The sequence below is a fragment of the Gobio gobio genome (assembly GCF_949357685.1).
Source record: "Gobio gobio genome assembly, chromosome: 10".
Classification (NCBI taxonomy): Eukaryota; Metazoa; Chordata; class Actinopteri; order Cypriniformes; family Gobionidae; genus Gobio; species Gobio gobio.
In genome coordinates this window covers 28,105,104-28,125,457 of record NC_137116.1, presented here as the reverse complement: position 1 = coordinate 28,125,457, position 20,354 = coordinate 28,105,104, and the positions used below count along the sequence as shown (strand labels likewise).

The following is a 20,354-nucleotide window of genomic DNA, read 5'->3' as shown; positions in this document are numbered from 1 at the left end:
CTGCGTTTGGAGAAAAATATTGGGCAGTGAGCATTGTCTTCTGAGGCGAAAAGATCTACTTTCGCTTCGCCGAAGGTGCTCCATATCAACTGAATCGTCTGCGGGTGAAGAGACCAATCCCCGGGGGGAATACCGCCTCTGGATAACATATCCGGACCCTGATTCAGGATACCTGGCACGTGAGCCGCCCTCAGGGAGCTCAGGAAGTGCTATGCCCATAAAAGGAGGTGATTCGCCATGGAATGTAGGGAGCGTGATGTCAGACCGCCCTGGCGATTTATATAGGATACCACTGACATGTTGTCCGTTCAGACCAAGACGTGGTGACTCTTTATGTACGGAAGGAAAGCTTTCAGCGATAGGATGACCGCTTTCATCTCTAGACAGTTTATGTGTAGCCTTTTCTCTGAAGTTGCCCACTGGCCAGAGACTGGCTTGCCCTCGTGTAGGGCGCCCCAACCTAGGTTGGACGCGTCTGTCGAGACCACTTTCCGTTTCGTAACTGTACCCATCATAACACCTGTTTGATACCAGGTGGTCGCCTTCCAAGGAGCCAGATCTTTGACACAGCTGTGGTTCACTTTGATGCGAAACTGGCCTGATCGCCATGCGTGAGCCGGAACGCGGGATTTTAGCCAGCGTTGGAGGGGGCGCATGTGTAATAGACCCAGTTTGAGTACTGCTGATGCCAAGGCCATAAGACCTAGCATCCTCTGAAAACGTTTGAGAGGAACGCAAGCGCCAATTTTGAATGACGTCGCCATGTTCTGAATAGAGAGGGCACGCTGTGACGTAAGCCGCGCCCTCATCTGTATTGAGTCAATGACTGTACCCAGAAAAGATATATTCTGGGTGGGAGACGTTGAACTCTTGGCGATATTGATCCTGAGGCCCAAACATTATAGATGGTTGAGGAGCCAGGACTTGTGTATCGTCAACTGTGCCTCTGATTGGGCTATGACGAGCCAATCGTCGAGGTAGTTGAGTATCCGCATGCCTTTCAGCCTCAGCAGGGCTATGACTGCGTCCATGCACTTCGTAAAAGTGAGGAGTGCCAGGGATAAACCGAATGGCAGGACTGTGTCTTGATAAGCCTGACCCTCGAAGGCGAATCTCAAGAATGGCCTGTGACGGGGTGCTATCTTGAACGAGCGCGTCATAAGCGCTTTGTTCAGATGTCTGAGTTCTAGGATGGGCCGGAGGCCGCCATCCTTTTTTGGAACGAGAAAGTAACGACTGTAAAAGCCTGACTCGCTTTGTGTCGGGTGCACGGTTTCCACCGCTCCCTTTTCTAACAGTTTCGATACCTCGGCACGGAGCACGTGACTCATGCTGCTTTTCACTGAGGTCTCGACCACGGCGCGAAAGCGCGGGGGTCTACGAGCGAACTGTACCGAGTAACCTCGTTTTATTATGTTCAACACCCAATCTGATATACCGGGGATGGCCTGCCAGGCCTGGGCCCGTGAAGCCAGGGGTTGAATTTGAATCGGGGGCGGGCCGCTTAGTGATAGGGACCCGGTAACCCGTTTGTTTTGTGCTTGCAACACTGTGGGGATAGTGTTTATGTTTGGTAGTGTGCACTGTGTAGTGGGTGCGCGCATTACATTTTTGGCACAGGACAGTGTGTGAGCTGTGCGGGGGGGTACTTGAGTGTAGGGGTGCATACTGTAAAGTGGGCACATTGTCTACATAGAAAAAGCTCTTTTTGAGATTTATTTGGGTCTTTATTAGGGCTAGATCAGTGGCGCTGCGCAGGTCCCTCAAGATCTCAGAATAAGGAACAGACTCGTCCAGAGAGCGGAGAAGTTTGGCCTGATACACTTGAAGGACAGCCATGGTGTGGAGCGCCGAAGCAGCTTGGCCAGCGGAGGCGTATGCTCGACTGGCGAAAGCTGAGGTGGAGCGACATGGTTTGGAGGGGTGTTGAGCCCTGGTCTGCCATCCTCTGGAGGAGGGCGGGCAGAGGTGCGCAGCGACCGCTTCTTTGAGGGGAGGAAAACCCTCGTATCCTTTTTCCTTAGCGCCGTCAACAGAGGAGAGCGCTGGGGAAAACGAGGACTTAGCACGCAACGAGTAGGAGGCTTTCCAAGCCTTCGTCATCTCGTCATGAACCTCCGGGAAGAAGGGGGCGGGCTTTGAGGAGAGGAAAGGCAACGACTTTGCAGGTACCACTCGTCCAGCCTACTCTGTGGTGTCTCAGTGGGGTGGGACCACTCGAGCCCGAGGTCCTCCATGGCCTTAGTGAGCACCCGTACCATCTCCGTGTCAAAGCTGGCTTTAGCGTTAGTGGCAGTCTGCGTCGAAGCGGAGGGCTCCGAGACAGAGTCTGACCACTCGCTGCTAGATGCAGCCAGTGAAAGGCTGTCCTCCCCCTCCTCCTCTTCACCTACTGGTCCACCGAAAGAGACGGAACAGGCCACTGCGGGTGAGGGCTGCTGTTCCTCTTGGGTGAACTTCACCGGCGAGAGCGAGGCACGTGGAGAAGTGCTCGGCGTGCAGTCGCTCGAATGCTCAGGTGGCCTCTGGTCGCGACGTTCCTTTTTGCGCGGTCCGCGGTCGGGGCGGTGACATCGAAGCTGGCGAGGCGAGCCCTTAGGGTCTGCAGAGCCATCTCGTCGCACTCGGGGCAGCCGTCCTTGTTGAGTGCAGTCTCAGCGTGGTCGCGTCCGAGGCATGCCACACAGATGATGTGGCGGTCCCCGGCGAGGAGAGGTGCTCGGCACGAGGCGCAGGAAAAGCGAGGCATTTGAAACAACGCTCGCGCTCTTTTTGAGGTGGGTTGCAGCGGCAACACACACAAAATAACACAGACAGAATAAAGGATATATCGCCGGATGGCGCAGCTGGAATGGCAGGCGGCTGAAGGCGGAGACCAGGCGGGAATCCGGCGTCCTCGGGGCTGCAGAGAAGTTCCGCTGAGTGCTGTTCGACGGCGGGGCTTCAATTCCGAAGGTCAACGAAGTATCGCTGAAGGAGATTAAATCTGATTCCCTATGGCAAAACACGGTCTTTTATAGCCTCAGGTATGCTAATTCTAGAGACCTTGTTCGGCGGGAATTCTAGCGACCCCTATTGGTTCGCTCTCTCTTAGCCGCCTCGCCATAGGTTCATGCAGTTCCCACAGCACAGCCAATCAGCGCGCAGCTCGCGCTGTTCTATCGGCTGTGCAGTGGCACTGCGTTTTACAAAGACACTTTATAGAATAAAGTTTTTGCTTCATATTCTCGAGAAAAGGAGTTTTCCCATTTGCAATACGAGAGACCTCTCGAAAGGGAACTAAAGTTCTTTAAACCTAATAACATTTAATATAAATTTAAATTATAATAGACTTTCATTTTCAACAGAATTAATAATGCAGATCAGTTAAGTGTTGATTCAGTTCTGTTCAATAATTGTTTATTCATTAGGAGCAGGGTTTGAAATTAACACCCGTCAACCCGCCAAATGTGGGTAAAAATCAACTGTGGACCCACAGCAGATTTAGCGCAAATACTCGTCATGATATTTTAAATACAGTGTATTGCGCAGAATCTGCGCATATCTGGCTTACTTGAACAGACATGTCACTACACAACAAATAACGGCACGCTTGTTCATTTGCACTGAAGCAGTAGCGAAGATTAAAAAAAACATAATGTGGTGAATCTAGCGATACTTGAAAAACAGCACATCTTTACTGCTACAGAGGACTCTGAAGATGAGAGCTCTGAGGACATTTGAGCATTTGTTTAACAGAAAAGACTTTATTTTCCAACATCTTATAATTTTAGCAGACCCTGGCTTATCCTGAAACCACAGGTTTGTTTTGTTCCATGTGGTGTTTGATGTTCTTTGTACTGTATTGATCTGTCCACCTAAAAGGATGAGGATGAAAGAAGAAGGGGAGGAGATGGCTGGATGACAGGATTTTGTTTGAATAAGAAATTAATGTATGAAATCAATGTATGAAAATAAATGTATTTTGTAATATACATACACTATATTGGCAAAAGTATTGCATCCTCCAAATCATTAAATTCAGGTGTTCCAATCACTTCCATGGCCACAGATGTATACAATCAAGCACATAGGCATGCAGACTGCTTCTACAAACATTTCTGAAAGAATGGGTCGCCCTCAGGAGCTCAGTGAATTCAAGCATGGTACCGTGATAGGTTGTCACCTGTGCAAAAATGTCAATTCATGAAATTTCCTCACTACTAAATATTCCACGGTCAGCTGTTAGTGGTATTATAACAAAGTGGAAGCAATTGGGAACAACAGCAACTCAGCCACGAAGTGGTAGGCCATGTAAAATCACAGTGGGGTCAAGTCAGTGGCCTTCAGATTAGCTCAAGAACAGTGCGTAGAGAGCTTCATGGAATGGGTTTCCATGGCCTAGCAACTGCATCCGACAATTTGCATTGCACTTGGTGATGTAAGGCTTGGATGCAGCTGCTCGGCCATGGAAACCCATTCCATGAAGCTCTCTACACACTGTTCTTGAGCTAATCTGAAGGCCACACGAAGTTTAGAGATCTGTAGCTATTGACTTGACCCCGCTCTGTGACGTTGCATGGCCTACCACTTCGTGGCTGAGTTGCTGTTTTTCCCAATTGCTTCCACTTTGTTATAATACCACTAACAGTTGACCATGGAATATTTAGTAGTGAGGAAATGTCACAAATTGACTTTTTGCACAGGTGACAACCTATCATGGTACCACGCTTGAATTCACTGAGCAGGCGACCACTGAACTCTAAAGCAGTGGAGACGTGTTCTCTGGAGTGACGAATCATGCTTCTCTGTCTGGCAATCCGATGGATGAGTCTGGGTTTGGCGGTTGCCACTTGGCACTGCATTGTGCCAAGTGTACAGTTTGGTGGAGGGGGGATTATGGTGTGGGGTTGTTTTTCAGAAGTTGGGCTTGGCCCGATCCAGTGAAAGGAAATCTTAATTCTTCAGCATACCAAGACATTTTCATGCTCCCAACTTTGTGGGAACAGTTTGGGGATGGCCCCTTCCTGTTACAACATGACTGCGCACCAGTGCACAAAGCAAGGTCCATAAAGACATGGATGAGCGAGTTTGGAGTGGAGGAACTTGACTGGCCTGCACAGAATCCTGACCTCAACCCGACAGAACACCTTTGGGATGAATTAGAGTGGAGACTGCGAGCCAGGCCTTCTCGTCCAACATCAGTGCCTTATCTCACAAATGTGCTTCTAGAAGAATGGTCAAAAATTCCCATAAACACACTCCTAAACCTTGTGGAAAACCTTCCCAGGTTGAAGCTGTTATAGCTGCAAAGGGTGGGCCAACTCCATATTACAGTTTTTTACAATCGCTATGACAATTTTTTCAATACTTTTAACAAATTTGCTAAACTCTTAACGCAGTTAGCACAACATCAGTCTGTGTAGGCTATACAATTTACACATTTATTGTTGCTTTTACACAAAATGCATATAGTTAACACAAATTTAAAATGCTTGAACTTCTTTTACACACAAGCTCAACCAAGACCAAAACAATGGATTTTTACTGCCAATTTTACCAATGCTTTAACACTGTATGTCAGAACAGATAACACCATATGCTAAACCTAACCTTATAGACTAAAGTCAAGGTAAACAGCAGTTTATATTGTGCATTGAAACACAAACATATCCCCTGTATTTTATTCCATTGTTACTGAGAAACAGCTGATTGAAGTTATGAAGTTATGCAAATACATAAATCCCAGCTGATTCCCATCTAGGAATTGTTCAGGTGTTGATGTTCTTTCAATCTCATGACCATATGGTATACAGTAAAAGAGGACATCTTTGGGCTGATCTTGTGTGGAAAAGGAATATAGAGCAACACAAAGAAAGAAAATGCCTTTATGAGGGAGAGGAAGATGAGTACCAGGACAAGGGAGAGGAATGGGACAAGAGCAAGGGAGAGGAATGCCTGGACAAGGGCAAGGTAGAAATTGAGGAGGGTGAATGTATGGTGACATTCAAAGAAGGGCCAGAATTAGGGTAACTGATGAAATAAGACCTACTATCATATACCATGTCATAAACCACAGGTTATCAGAGGGGCTGGTGAACGAGTACAGCCAAATCTCAGCCGGGACACAGTGGCATCCATTATCCAGATTTTTTTCCAGAAACCAACAGGTATGATATTGTATAAGGGCTCCTTCTCCTTCTGCAAAGTGTAAATACTTTTACTATGTATTTCAGTGACTGTATGCCTCTGGTCTCTAATATGTAACTGTATTTTGTCCCTCTAAGGATTCAACATCTACCTCCCTCAGGGGGCAGAGGAAAGCTCCTAAATGAAGAACAGGAACTTGCTATTGTCAACATGGTGATTGCTGATAATGAAATAAAACTGAAGGGCATTCTATAAAACTACCCTGAGATGGGTTATTCATTTTTTGTGTTGAATTTCTGCAGCAAAAGAAACAAAATGCATGCATTTACTGAACCCAACAAAACACAAATGTGGAGAGTCTTCAAACGACACACAATCTATGATCAATAAAATATACAGTCTATTGTATAAGGGCAGACCTGACACAAAAAATAATGCAGTTTCTGTAATTCCATCTAGTGTTAGTGTTTTTATAACATTGTGCTATGATTGACTAAGGCCCAGTTTCACAGACAGGGCTTAGACTAAGCCAGGATTAGTCCTTAGTTCAATTAGGACATTTAAGTAACTTTTATAAACGTGTCCAAGAAAAAAAACATTACTGGTGTGCATCTTGAGACAAAACAATGCCACTGACATATTTTAAGATTTGTCAGTGCAAGATTCTTTCAGTTAAAACAGCTCAAACATGCATTTTAGTCTAGGACTAGCTTAAGCATTGTCTGTGAAACCGGGGGTAAATGTTTCTGTTGGAAGAGAACATGTGTTAGTGTATTGTTGTAGTGTGTTATTTTATTTAGAAAATAAGTGTTAGAGTTTAGTTTACAATGTGTGATTTTGAACATGAAATTAACCGTTTTGCCAATTGTGTGTGGTAGGTGTGTTGGTGCGTTAAGAGTTTAGGAAATTTGTTAAAAGTGTTGAAAAAATTGTCATAGCGATTGTAAAAAACTGTAAACCCTACAAATTAGGAATGGGATATCATTACATTTCATGTGCATGTAAAGGCAGGCGTCCCAAAACTTTTAGTGTAGTGGCAATATAGTGAATATCAATTTCAATTCAATTATGTTTAATAACTGGATCAGTTCAATTGCTGGATAATAAGTGTCCCCGACTAAGCCATCCCAAGGCAACAGCGGCAATTAACCTTAACTCTATCGGGTGACAAATGCAGAAAAAATGTAAAAGTGAAAAAGTGGAGCTAATGTGTACTTCTTTCTTTCTTTCTTTCTTTCTTTCCGGTTCCGGTTCCGGTTGAAAGGGCACGCTGGCGCGTTTGGCTGCCGCTCCTCTCTCCCGTTTTTAGAAGTTTCTTTTATGAGCCAATGTCATTTTATTCGTTCGTGATGTGGAATTATGCATCGCATGCTGGATTACTGCTTTTATCTCTGAGTGCGGTTTACTGGAATATACTCTACTGTTGCCTGGCCCAGGATGTACACTGTTTACACCGCTGTGAGGCTGCTGTTGGTGTGGATCCTCCCCGAATGGCTCTCAGGTACACTGCTCGCCAGTTGTTGAACTTGAACGGACATTTAGATGTTGCGAGTGACATACGTGCTCTCTGCAGTAATCTTGGAATACTGCGACATAAGCGTTACATACATCGCTCTCCAAGGCGAAGTTTTTTATGCTCAATATTGAAAGCTGTCGCCTACCCGCGATTTCTGCGCAAACCCCATAGACTGCAGTTAAGACCTACAGGGGTTAACTTGTATAATTTATCGGCACTCAGGCGTGCGGAGGTTGCTTCGGATCCATCTGCTCACCCGCGTCTGCTGAAATCAGCACTGTTTAACGCGCGCTCTGTCAACAACAAAGCCGTTATTTTATCTGACATTATTTTAGAACAAAAGCTCGACCTTGTCTGTTTAACTGAAACATGGCACAAAGAATCTGATGGTCTTCTTTTTAACGAACTGACTCCTGCTGGCTATGGATTATTTGATCTCCCGCGTACCTCTGGTAGAGGTGGGGGTATCATTGTGTTGCACAGTCAACAGTTCAACATGTGTCCCGTGTCTGTCCCCAAAACAGACTCATTTGAATGTCTTGCTTTGAGTGTTTCTGCGTCCCTCTCTACTGCAGTGGCTACAGTCTACAGGCCTCCTAGGACAAATAAAGACTTTTTATCTGAATTATCAGATATGTTGTCTTTTCTCTGCCTCAGGTTTGAAAGAGTTCTTCTCCTGGGAGATTTCAACATCCATATGGATATAAAAGACTCCACAATAACAAAAGACTTTTTGTCCATCTTGGAGTGCTTTGAACTTAACCAGCTCGTGGACTGTCCCACACATGACAAAGGCCACATTTTAGACCTTGTGGTTACCAATGGTGCATTTGTGTCTCAGTTGTCAACCTCGGACTTGGGTCTGTCTGATCACCGGGCTGTCTTCTTTAACATGGAATTACCTGTCACAAACACTACTGCTTCTCGTATCATTAACTATCGCAAGTGGAGATCTATTGAGCCCACTGATTTTTCAGACTTTATTGACTCTTCTTTAAGTTGTGGTTCTCTTTCTGATGATCTGGATGATAATGTTTCAGTGCTGAATTCTGTTCTCTTGTCTGGCCTTGACACGCTGGCTCCTTTGAAATCACGATCCATTTCTTTTGCACGCTCTGCTCCTTGGTACAATGATGATCTGCGTGCTATGAAGGCTTTGTGTCGCAAAATGGAGCGTAGATGGCGCATATCAGGTTTAACTGTTCATCACCAGGCCTGGAAAGACAGCTTACTTGAATATAAGGCTGAAATTGTGTCAGCTAGATCTGTTTATTTTTCTCAGTTAATTGTCAGCAACCAGAGAAATCCTAAACAACTGTTTCACTCAATTAATAAGCTGCTTAAAAATCACAACCTCTCTAATGTTCCTGCTTCAACTCACCGTTGTAATATGTTTTTGGAGTTTTTTAGCACCAAAATTGTTAATATACGTAACCACATTGTTTCCACTAATATTTCTGCTGCCTCCTCCTTAAAAATTTCTGCATTTTCTGGTATTTCTCTCTCTAACTTTGCTATTCACAACTCCCAGTCTCTGTCTACTTTGGTTTCAAAACTGAAAGCCTCAACTTCAAGAGTTGATCCGATACCATCATGTCTTTTTAAATCATGTTTTGATTCCCTCTCTCCTGTTGTTTTGAGAATCATTAATAACTCTCTGGGCACTGGTGTCGTGCCAGCAGCACTTAAAACTGCTGCTGTCACCCCTGTACCAAAAACAAACAACATGGATTCTGATAATCTGAATAATTTTCGTCCCATTTCAAATCTTCCTTTCCTTGCCAAAATTTTAGAACAAACCGTGGCTTCTCAACTGCTTTCTCATCTTTCCTCTAATGACCTTTTTGAGCCACTTCAGTCTGGATTCCGCAAACTCCACAGTACTGAAACAGCGTTAGTTAAGGTCACTAATGACTTGTTAATGGCTTCTGATTCTGGTCGTCTGTCCTTACTGATTCTTCTTGATCTTAGTGCCGCTTTTGACACTATAGATCATTCCATTTTAATCACCCGTTTACAGACTGTCTTTGGAGTTTCTGAAACTGCATTACAGTGGTTTAGGTCCTACCTCTCTGATCGCAAGCAATTTGTTGTGATGGGTGATTACAAGTCTGAGGTCGGTGTAGTGCACTCTGGTGTCCCCCAGGGATCAGTTTTGGGCTCTTTACTTTTTAATATTTACATCTTTCCACTTGGCCAACTTTTACGAACTCTCGGTCTTAACTTTCACTTTTATGCCGATGACACTCAGATTTATATACATTCAAAACCTGATGTCAATATGCCCGTGTCTTTTCTTTCTCAATGTTTTGCTGAGATTAGAAAATGGATGTCTGAAAATTTTCTCTGTCTAAACAGTGACAAAACTGAAGTAATGCTCATTGGTTCACCTCATCAATTGCGTAAAGCAGAGTCCATAACCTTAAGTGTGGATGGCTCTGATTTACAATTTCAAACTAAACTGAAAAATCTGGGGGTGATATTTGATGCCAACTTAACATTTGACCATCAGGTTCGTAACACAGTAAAAGCATCATTTTTTCATCTGAAAAACATTGCAAAAATACGTCCAATGTTGACTTTCTCTGTGGCAGAACAGTTAATCAACACTTTTGTTTTTTCACGTATTGATTACTGTAATGCATTGCTGGCTGGAGTTTCTAAAGCTACCCTGAGCAAATTACAGTTGGTACAAAATTCAGCTGCTAGAATTCTAACTAGGACCAGTGCAAGGGAGCATATCACTCCAATCCTTGAAAAATTGCACTGGCTACCTGTTAGTTTTCGTATTGATTTTAAAATTCTAATGCTCACGTATAAGGCCTTGAATAATTTGGCCCCTCAATATTTGTGTGAGCTTTTAACCCTCTATACGCCAACACGTGCTCTACGCTCCTCTGAAGCTGGTCTTTTAAATGTCCAAACAACACGGCTGAAAACTATGGGTGATCGGGCTTTTTCTTCTTTGGCTCCTAAGTTGTGGAATTCCCTGCCCTCTGAGATTAGGAATGCAGAATCCCTTAGTGTTTTTAAATCTTTACTTAAAACATATTATTTTAGGATAGCTTTTATGTGATTCATTTGTCTATTTTGTTTATTTTTTTCTGCCTGCAATGTTATGTGTTTTTTAATTCATATTTTTATGTAAAGTGCTTTGAGATGTAACATTTAAAGGCGCTATATAAAATAAAGTTTATTATTATTTCTTTCTTTCTTTCTTTCTTTCTTTCTTTCTTTCTTTCTTTCTTTCTTTCTTTCTTTCTTTCTTTCTTTCTTTCTTTCTTTCTTTCTTTACAAGGGACATATTAGTGAATGAATACTTTAAAAAAAAATGACCTACCATGACTAGAGGAGCCAGGCCTACAAAGTCCCTCTGAGTGGTGTAGATCCTCATGGTGCCTTCAGACGCCCCCATCATTTTGACTTCATCAGGGAGAGTCAACTCCCACTTAATCACCTGAATCTCTGATTGGCTGCTGACATCCTCCACTTCAAAATCCATCTGTAGAACTGCTTGGAGTTTGCTTAATCTGAAAGAGAACGTGCCATATGCAGTAAATCCTCTTAATCTTTTGTGATCAAATTGATCACAAAATGCATTTGCAAATTACTCTGTTTGATTCACAATAATTGAGTGAAACTATTGACTTAAACTCAATAAATGTATATTGATCGTACCGTTGTTGCCATTCATAACCCATTTCGCTTAAATAATGCAACATTTACGAGTGAAACAGGATATATTCAACATACAATATGTAGGGCAGGATGGGAATTTGTTCGCCAGGAATTGACTGAGTGGTGGAAAAATAGGGTCAATTTGATTTCATGTTAACTTTAAAAGATAAATGGCATGTGGTATCAATCTTTCAGCAAGCATATCATTTTAACCTCTTAGTAGTGCAATCCCATCAATGCCCTTCATAATGCTTTCAATAGGACATGGGATCACCCCTAATTTGATGCGTCTCAAATCTTAGCTTTAAAATGCACAGCTATCAAGCTCTAGGGATGAACCAAAGAGTTCAGATGGCTATTTTGTGTGAACAGCATATTTGTTTATAGATGCATGGAGGGATCTGTTTGTGCAGCCAAAAAGGCAAACTGGTATTGACACAGAAATGACTTTTTAAGAAATCCCTGATAAAATAATCCAGGGATCCAGTGGCTAGTGGGACCCCCATGTGTTTCACAGGACCATGATTTATCACGTATGAAACAAACAACAGGTAAATTGGGTGCCAATTATTGAATGACAGCCAATATCCTTCAACAAACTATTTCAATTCCATTTATTTGTAGAAACAGGATTATCTAGTACTATTCTTCACACGTATTAATTCAATATGTTTAAATCACTATTTAAGGCAGGATATTGTAATATTAATCCTTTGTTACTGCTTGAATATGGATGCCTACCATAGGGTGTTTTGTTACGCATCAAGTAGTGTATCCAAAATAAAAACAGATTACTGACGGATACACCTCAGCAGCAATATTGAAGAGAGATTTGGGTTATTCTTTATTCAGAAATCACTTTCACCTCCTTTAAACTTTAAAGTGCTTATTTGGAATACAAATACTTTTAAAAAATCCCCAAATATTGTGCTAACATTAGGTGACTGCCGTAGGGGGCTTGAGCATATTATGGATTAGTTCTAAGTTATGATTCGTTCTAAAATGTGAAATTGATTCTAATCCTTAGGGGAAGAAAATCCGAAATAAGGACAAAGCAACATTCTCTCAAAAAGACGTAGATAATAAATGACGGTTACCGAGCTTTCTTAAAACAAGGTAAATGCAGTTGTGAAGAACATTCTTAAAACTAGTGTTTAGATAACATTCACTACATTCACAACATTGCTAGACTCTATTTAACCCCCGTAAAAATCTGTGATTAACTCAGATTTAGAAGTCTTAAAAATCTTGATTATTTGATAATGTTGGCTGACAGCAGCAGCTGTAGTGCTATCTGAGGCCACTCTAAATCCTTAACTTAGCAGTTACATTAAGTACTAACCTTCCTTCAAAAACATGGCGGACCATAGGCGCCAGAGTGATGATTCAGCATAGAGCTCTCTATATACAGGTGCTGTTCATATAATTAGAATATCATCAAAAAGTTTATTTATTTCACTAATTCCATTCAAAAAGTGAAACTTGTATATTATATTAATTCATTACACACAGACTGATATATTTCAAATATTTATTTCTTTTAATTTTGATGATTATAACTGACAACTAAGGAAAATCCCAAAGTTCAGTATCTCAGAAAATTTGAATATTACTTAAGACCAATACAAAGAAAGGATTTTTTTGAAATCTTGGCCAACTGAAAAGTATGAACATGAAAAGTATGAGCATGTACAGCACTCAATACTTAGTTGGGGCTCCTTTTGCCTGAATTACCGCAGCAATGTGGCGTGGCATGGAGTCGATCAGTCTGTGGCACAGCTCAGGTGTTATGAGAGCCCAGGTTGCTCTGCATTGTTGGGTCTGGCATATCGCATCTTCCTCTTCACAATACCCCATAGATTTTCTATGGGGTTCAGGTCAGGCGAGTTTGCTGGCCAATTAAGAACAGAGATACCATGGTCCTTAAACCAGGTACTGGTTGCTTTGGCACTGTGTGCAGCTGCCAAGTCCTGTTGGAAAATGAAATCTGCATCTCCATAAAGTTGGTCAGCAGCAGAAGCATGAAGTGCTTTAAAACTTCCTGGTATACGGCTCAGTTGACCTTGGACCTCAGAAAACACAGTGGACCAACACCAGCAGATGACATGGCACCCCAAACCATTACTGACTGTGGAAACTTTACACTGGACCTCAAGCAACGTGGATTGTGTGCCTCTCCTCCCTTCCTCCAGACTCTGGGACCCTGATTTCCAAAGGAAATGCAAAATGTACTTTCATCAGAGAACATAACTTTGGACCACTTAGCAGCAGGCCAGTCCTTTTTGTCTTTAGCCCAGGCGAGACGTTTCTGACGCTGTCTGTTGTTCAAGAGTGGCTTGACACAAGGAATGCGACAGCTGAAACCCATGTCTTGCATACGTGCGTAGTGGTTCTTGAAGCACTGACTCCAGCTGCAATCCACTCTTTGTGAATCTCCCACACATTTTTGAATGGGTTTTGTTTCACAATCCTCTCCAGGGTGCGGTTATCCCTATTGCTTTTACACTTTTTTCTACCACATCTTTTCCTTCCCTTCGCCTCTCTATTAATGTGCTTGGACAAAGAGCTCTTTGAACAGCCAGCCTCTTTTGCAATGACCTTTTGTGTCTTGCCCTCCTTGTGCAAAGTGTCGATGGTCATCTTTTGGACAACTGTCAAGTCAGCAGTCTTCCCCATGATTGTGTAGCCTCTGAGAGACCATTTAAAGGCCTTTGCAGGTGTTTTGAGTTAATTAGCTGATTAGAGTGTGGCACCAGGTGTCTTCAATATTGAACCTTTTCACAATATTCAAATTTTCTGAGATACTGAATTTGGGATTTTCCTTAGTTGTCAGTTATAATTGTCACAATTCGTCCTGTGTGAGTGCCCATGAGAACCACCTGAGGGCACTCCACTCCAGACTGTCATTCCATCAAGGACTACATCACCCATAATCCTTTGCCCGGACTCTTCAACACCCATTGATTACATCCACCTGCACCCCATTACCTAGTTAGCTCACCCTATATAAGCCTGTTCATTCTGTCAGTCATTGCCAAGTCTTGTTTAGTGTTACTACTGCATTTCTGAGTGTTTCCCTGGTTTCATGTCTCTTGTTTTTGGATTTCTTGCCTGTCTCCCGGATTACCCTTTTGCCTGTCTCTCCTGTCTTGTTTACCTGTTTGGACTGCTTGCCTGTGTATGACATTTTGCTTATTTTTGACTACGATTGTGGATTACCCTCTCAATAAAGCTGCGTTTGGATCCTCAACCCTCTGTCTCGGAGCAGTACGTTACAGAAGACTTGGCCACTATGAATCCAGCGGCAAAAATCCTGTGTCTCCGTCAAGGAGATCGTCCTATCGAGGACTATGTAGAGGACTTCGTTGAGCTGGCACATTTGACTTCAATGGACGAGGTATGTCTCATGATATTTTTCAGAGGAGGACTATCTGAGCCGCTCAGTTCAATCATGCCTTTGCATGATCCTAATTGGTCTCTAAAAACGTATATTGACATTGCAGTGCAACTGAGCGGCTCTGCTTTTAAAGTGGGTATCATGGAGGAGGATAGTGACATACCCACTGCATCTGCTATGCATTTGTCTTCGTGCAAAATGGCCGCCATTCCAGAGTCTCGTCCTGTCATGGCTGCCGTCCAGGGTCCAGCGACATCTCCTGTCCATATCCAGGGTCCAGCGACATCTCCTGTCTATGTCCAGGGTTCAGCGACATCTCCTGTCCATGTCCAGGGTTTCTTGCATCAGGGTTTCTTCTTCATCTCCAGTCAACGTCCAGAGATGGCTCCAGCCACGGACCAGCGTCCAGTGATGGCTCCCGCCACTGACCAGCGTCCAGAGATGGCTCCAGCCACTGACCAGCGTCCAGAGATGGCTCCTGCCACTGACCAGCGCCCAGAGATGGCTCCAGCCACTGACCAGCGTCCAGTGATGGCTCCCGCCACTGACCAGCGTCCAGAGATGGCTCCCGCCACTGACCAGCGTCCAGAGATGGCTCCCGCCACTGACCAGCGTCCAGAGATGGCTCCAGCCACGGACCAGCGTCCAGAGATGGCTCCAGCCACTGACCAGCGTCCAGAGATGGCTCCAGCCACTGACCAGCGTCCAGAGATGGCTCCAGCCACTGACCAACGTCCAGAGATGGCTCCAGCCACTGACCAGCGTCCAGTGATGGCTCCCGCCACTGACCAGCGTCCAGAGATGGCTCCCGCATCTGACCAGCATCCAGAGATGGCTCCAGCCACTGACCAGTGTCCAGAGATGGCTCAAGCCACGGACCAGCGTCCAGAGATGGCTCCCGCCACTGACCAGCGTCCAGAGATGGCTCCCGCCACTGACCAACGTCCAGAGAGGGCTCCGGCCCGTGTCCCGAGTCCAGAGAGGGCTCCGGCCCGTGTCCCCAGTCCAGAGAGGGCTCCGGCCCGTGTCCCCAGTCCAGAGAGGGCTCCGGCCCGTGTCCCCAGTCCAGAGAGGACTCCGCCTCCAGTCACGAGTCCAGAGAGGACTCCGCCTCCAGTCACGAGTCCAGAGAGGACTCCGCCTCCAGTCACCAGTCCAGAGAGGACTCCGCGTCCAGAGAGGACTCCGCCTCCAGTCACCAGTCCAGAGAGGACTCCGCCTCCAGTCACCAGTCCAGAGAGGACTCCGCCTCCAGTCACCAGTCCAGAGAGGACTCCGCCTCCAGTCACCAGTCCAGAGAGGACTCCGCCTCCAGTTACGAGTCCAGAGAGGACTCCGCTTCCAGTCACGAGTCCAGAGAGGACTCCGCCTCCAGTCACCAGTCCAGAGAGGACTCCGCCTCCAGTCACCAGTCCAGAGAGGACTCCGCCTCGAGTCACCAGTCCAGAAAGGACTCCATCTCCTGTCCCGAATACAGGAAGGACTCCGACCGGGCCACCTGCTCAGTCTACTCCACCGTGGGGTTTTTCAAGACAGTCTACACTGCTGTGGTGGTCATCTGCTCCACCGTGGGGGTCTTCAAACCCGTCTCCGCTGATGTGGTGGTCGCCTGCTCCGCCGTGGGGGTCTTCAACCTCGTCTGCGCTGATGTGGTGGTCGTCTGCTCCGCCGTGGGGGTCTTCAACCTCGTCTGCGCTGATGTGGTGGTCGTCTGCTCCGCCGTGGGGGTCTTCAACCTCATCTGCGCTGATGTGGTGGTCGTCTGCTCCACTGTGGGGGGCTTCAAGACCGTCTGCGCTGCTGTGGTGGTCGTCTGCTCCACCCTGCTGCCTGCTCTGCCTACGCCAGCCTGGTCATCTGTCCCGCCTACGCCACCCTGGTCATCTGTCTGACCTACACCACCCTGGTCATCTGTTCAGCCTGCTCCTTCCTGGTCTTCTGCTCGGTCTCCAGGCCCTCTTCCGCTCCATGGGCCTGGCCCTCCATCCCACCCCCGTGTCCGCCTCCGCTCCACCTCCCTCCGGGATTATTATTATAGGAGTGTCTGGAAGCCACTCCTTAGGAGGGGGGCTATGTCACAATTCGTCCTGTGTGAGTGCCCATGAGAACCACCTGAGGGCACTCCACTCCAGACTGTCACTCCATCAAGGACTACATCACCCATAATCCTTTGCCCGGACTCTTCAACACCCCTTGATTACATCCACCTGCACCCCATTACCTAGTTAGCTCACCCTATATAAGCCTGTTCATTCTGTCAGTCATTGCCAAGTCTTGTTTAGTGTTACTACTGCATTTCTGAGCGTTTCCCTGGTTTCATGTCTCTTGTTTTTGGATTTCTTGCCTGTCTCCCGGATTACCCTTTTGCCTGTCTCTCCTGCCTTGTTTACCTGTTTGGACTGCTTGCCTGTGTATGACCTTTTGCTTATTTTTGACTACGATTGTGGATTATCCTCTCAATAAAGCTGCGTTTGGATCCTCAACCCTCTGTCTCGGAGCAGTACGTTACAATAATCATCAAAATTAAAAGAAATAAACATTTGAAATATATCAGTCTGTGTGTAATGAATGATTATAATATACAAGTTTCACTTTTTGAATGGAATTAGTGAAATAAATATTTTTGATGATATTCTAATTATATGACCAGCACCTGTATATATATATATATATATATATATATATATATATATATATATATATATATATATATATACACACACCTAAAGGATTATTAGGAACACCATACTAATACTGTGTTTGACCCCCTTTCGCCTTCAGAACTGCCTTAATTCTACTTGGCATTGATTCAACAAGGTGCTGAAAGCATTCTTTAGAAATGTTGGCCCATATTGATAGGATAGCATCTTGCAGTTGGAGATTTGTGGGATGCACATCCAGGGCACGAAGCTCCCGTTCCACCACATCCCAAAGATGCTCTATTGGGTTGAGATCTGGTGAATGTGGGGGCCATTTTAGTACAGTGAACTCATTGTTATGTTCAAGAAACCAATTTGAAATGACTCGAGCTTTGTGACATGGTGCATTATCCTGCTGGAAGTAGCCATCAGAGGATGGGTACATGGTGGTCATAAAGGGATGGACATCGTCAGAAACAATGCTCAGGTAGGCCGTGGCATTTAAACGATGCCCAATTGGCACTAAGGGGCCTAAAGTGTGCCAAGAAAACATCCCCCACACCATTACACCACCACCAGCCTGCACAGTGGTAACAAGGCATGATGGATCCATGTTCTCATTCTGTTTACGCCCAATTCTGACTCTACCATCTGAATGTCTCAACAGAAATCGAGACTCGTCAGACCAGGCAACATTTTTCCAGTCTTCAACTGTCCAATTTTGGTGAGCTCGTGCAAATTGTAGCCTCTTTTTCCTATTTGTAGTGGAGATGAGTGGTACCCGGTGGGGTCTTCTGTTGTTGTTGCCCATCCGCCTCAAGGTTGTGCGGGTTTTGGCTTCACAAATGCTTTGCTGCATACCTCGGTTGTAACGAGTGGTTATTTCAGTCAAAGTTGCTCTTCTATCAGCTTGAATCAGTCGGCCCATTCTCCTCTGACCTCTAGCATCAACAAGGCATTTTTGCCCACAGGACTGCCGCATACTGGATGTTTTTCCCTTTTCACACCATTCTTTGTAAACCCTAGAAATGTTTGTGCGTGAAAATCCCAGTAACTGAGCAGATTGTGAAATACTCAGACCGGCCCGTCTGACTCCAAAAACCATGCCACGCTCAAAATTGCTTAAATCACCTTTCTTTCCCATTCTGACATTCAGTTTGGAGTTCAGGAGATTGTCTTGACCAGGACCACACCCCTAAATGCATTGAAGCAACTACCATGTGATTGGTTGATTAGATAATTGCATTAATGAGAAATTGAACAGGTGTTCCTAATAATCCTTTAGGTGAGTGTATATATATATATATGGTACAATGGTGCTAAAGACGCACTGGGGTAAAAGGCGCATTTGACTTTATTCTCTTTCAAACCACTAGATGGCACAAAAATTCTTCTCAGCACTTTTCTTAACAACCGCTTTTTATAATGCTCATGGAAATTTGGCTAATCCTTGAATGATACAAAAGTTTTACAACAACATAAATATTTACATTCATATTGATATGATTTATAAGTGATTAATAATATAACAACTAATAACTTAACAACTAATAACTGAATAGTTCATCATTAACTAATAACTTATAAATAACTGAATATTATTATAAAGTGTTACCGACTTTGCTCTTAAGGCAAGGAATGCCACATCATCTAATGCTTAAATCAAAGGCTGAAATTTCAAGAATAGTTCCTGCTGTCAACCATAAATAGTGAGAAGACTTCAGGTCAGGCTTTCACTAATAGGATTCTGACACCGCTATACAACCCTGACCTTTGTGCTCCCGTCTAATACATGCATCGTAAACCATACATGCAGAGCTCAGTGGCAAACATGTGTACGTGTGTAGTGAGAGCTGTTAGCCATTCTCAGGTGTTTCTGTGGTAAATTCAGTTGAAATTGAAAGCATAAATTCAGAGAAAGCTCTTTTATTAAACAGATAAGGACTAATGAACCAATTACAGGAATCCACTTTGACCAATCTGCTTTAGCATGTAAACTCGCTGTTTCCATGGACAATATTTCCTGCCTGGCAAAGTCTAATCAGAGGCAACAGGGAAAGTTAATCACAGTCTAATCATTTGATTAAAAGTAATTAATTAAATTTTTCTTAACAGACACACTCACCTTTTCACGTTTGCAGTTGGCTTTCTCTGACAGATTACTCCAACACTTCCATCTGGGCCTGTGTCTAAGGTAATGTCCCATAGTAGCGTGTTGGTAGGTGTGGCTGTACGGAAGGACACGCCTTTTTTTACCATGGCTCTGTTAAGTGTAAAAAATTGGAAGGAAAATCTGGATTAGATATGCCATAGTATCAATATGAATTATGAATAGACTGCAGAGTCTTTATTATTAAGAAAAATAGTGGTTAAACTCGTAAAACAACAGGTCATTATGTCATCTCATTTATAGACTGTTATGACAAATAAAGTTGAGTAAAAAAAGGAAAATTCAAACAATATACTGGTATACTGTGATAATGTGGTGTCCCCCAATGCCTGATTCTGGGCCCTTTATTTGTTCAAATACATAGGTTACCACTGGTGTAATTAATCAATGTCCTTTTGACTGCTATTTTTGATCTTTTAACACTTGTGCAGGTATAACCAAGAAATACTGGAAACTTTTATACTGGACTTTGGAGGTCAGGGCGACACCTTGAGCTCTTCATCATGTTCCTCAAACCAATCCTGAACCATGTGTGCAGTGTGCCGAGGGTGTATTATCCTGCTGAAAGAGGTCACTTCCATCAGGGAACACCATTGTCATGAAGATGTGCTTGGTCTACAACAATGTTTAGGTAGGTGGCACATGTCGTCTTTACATCCACATGAATGGTTGGACCCAGTGTTTCCCAGCAGAACATAGCCCAAATCATCACACAATGCCTCCGCCGGCTTGTCGTCTTCCCAAAGTTCATCCTGGTGTCGTCACTTCTCCAGGTAAACGGCACATACGCACACGGCCGCACATGATGTAAAAGAAAATGGGACT

General features: G+C 44.3%; 1 protein-coding gene across 2 annotated transcripts in view; it reads right to left on the bottom strand.

Moving 5' to 3' along the window:
- Nucleotides 1-20,354, bottom strand: part of LOC307132465 (transmembrane protein 132D) — an 82,831-nt gene that overhangs the window by 30,257 nt on the left and 32,220 nt on the right. For both annotated transcript variants that reach the window (XM_079826801.1, XM_079826802.1), the window contains exons 3-4: nt 19,485-19,622; nt 10,986-11,175 (exon numbers count right to left, since the gene is read on the bottom strand). In XM_079826801.1, the coding sequence (XP_079682927.1) occupies nt 10,986-11,175; nt 19,485-19,622 (328 nt within the window). The remainder of the gene's footprint in view (nt 1-10,985; nt 11,176-19,484; nt 19,623-20,354) is intronic.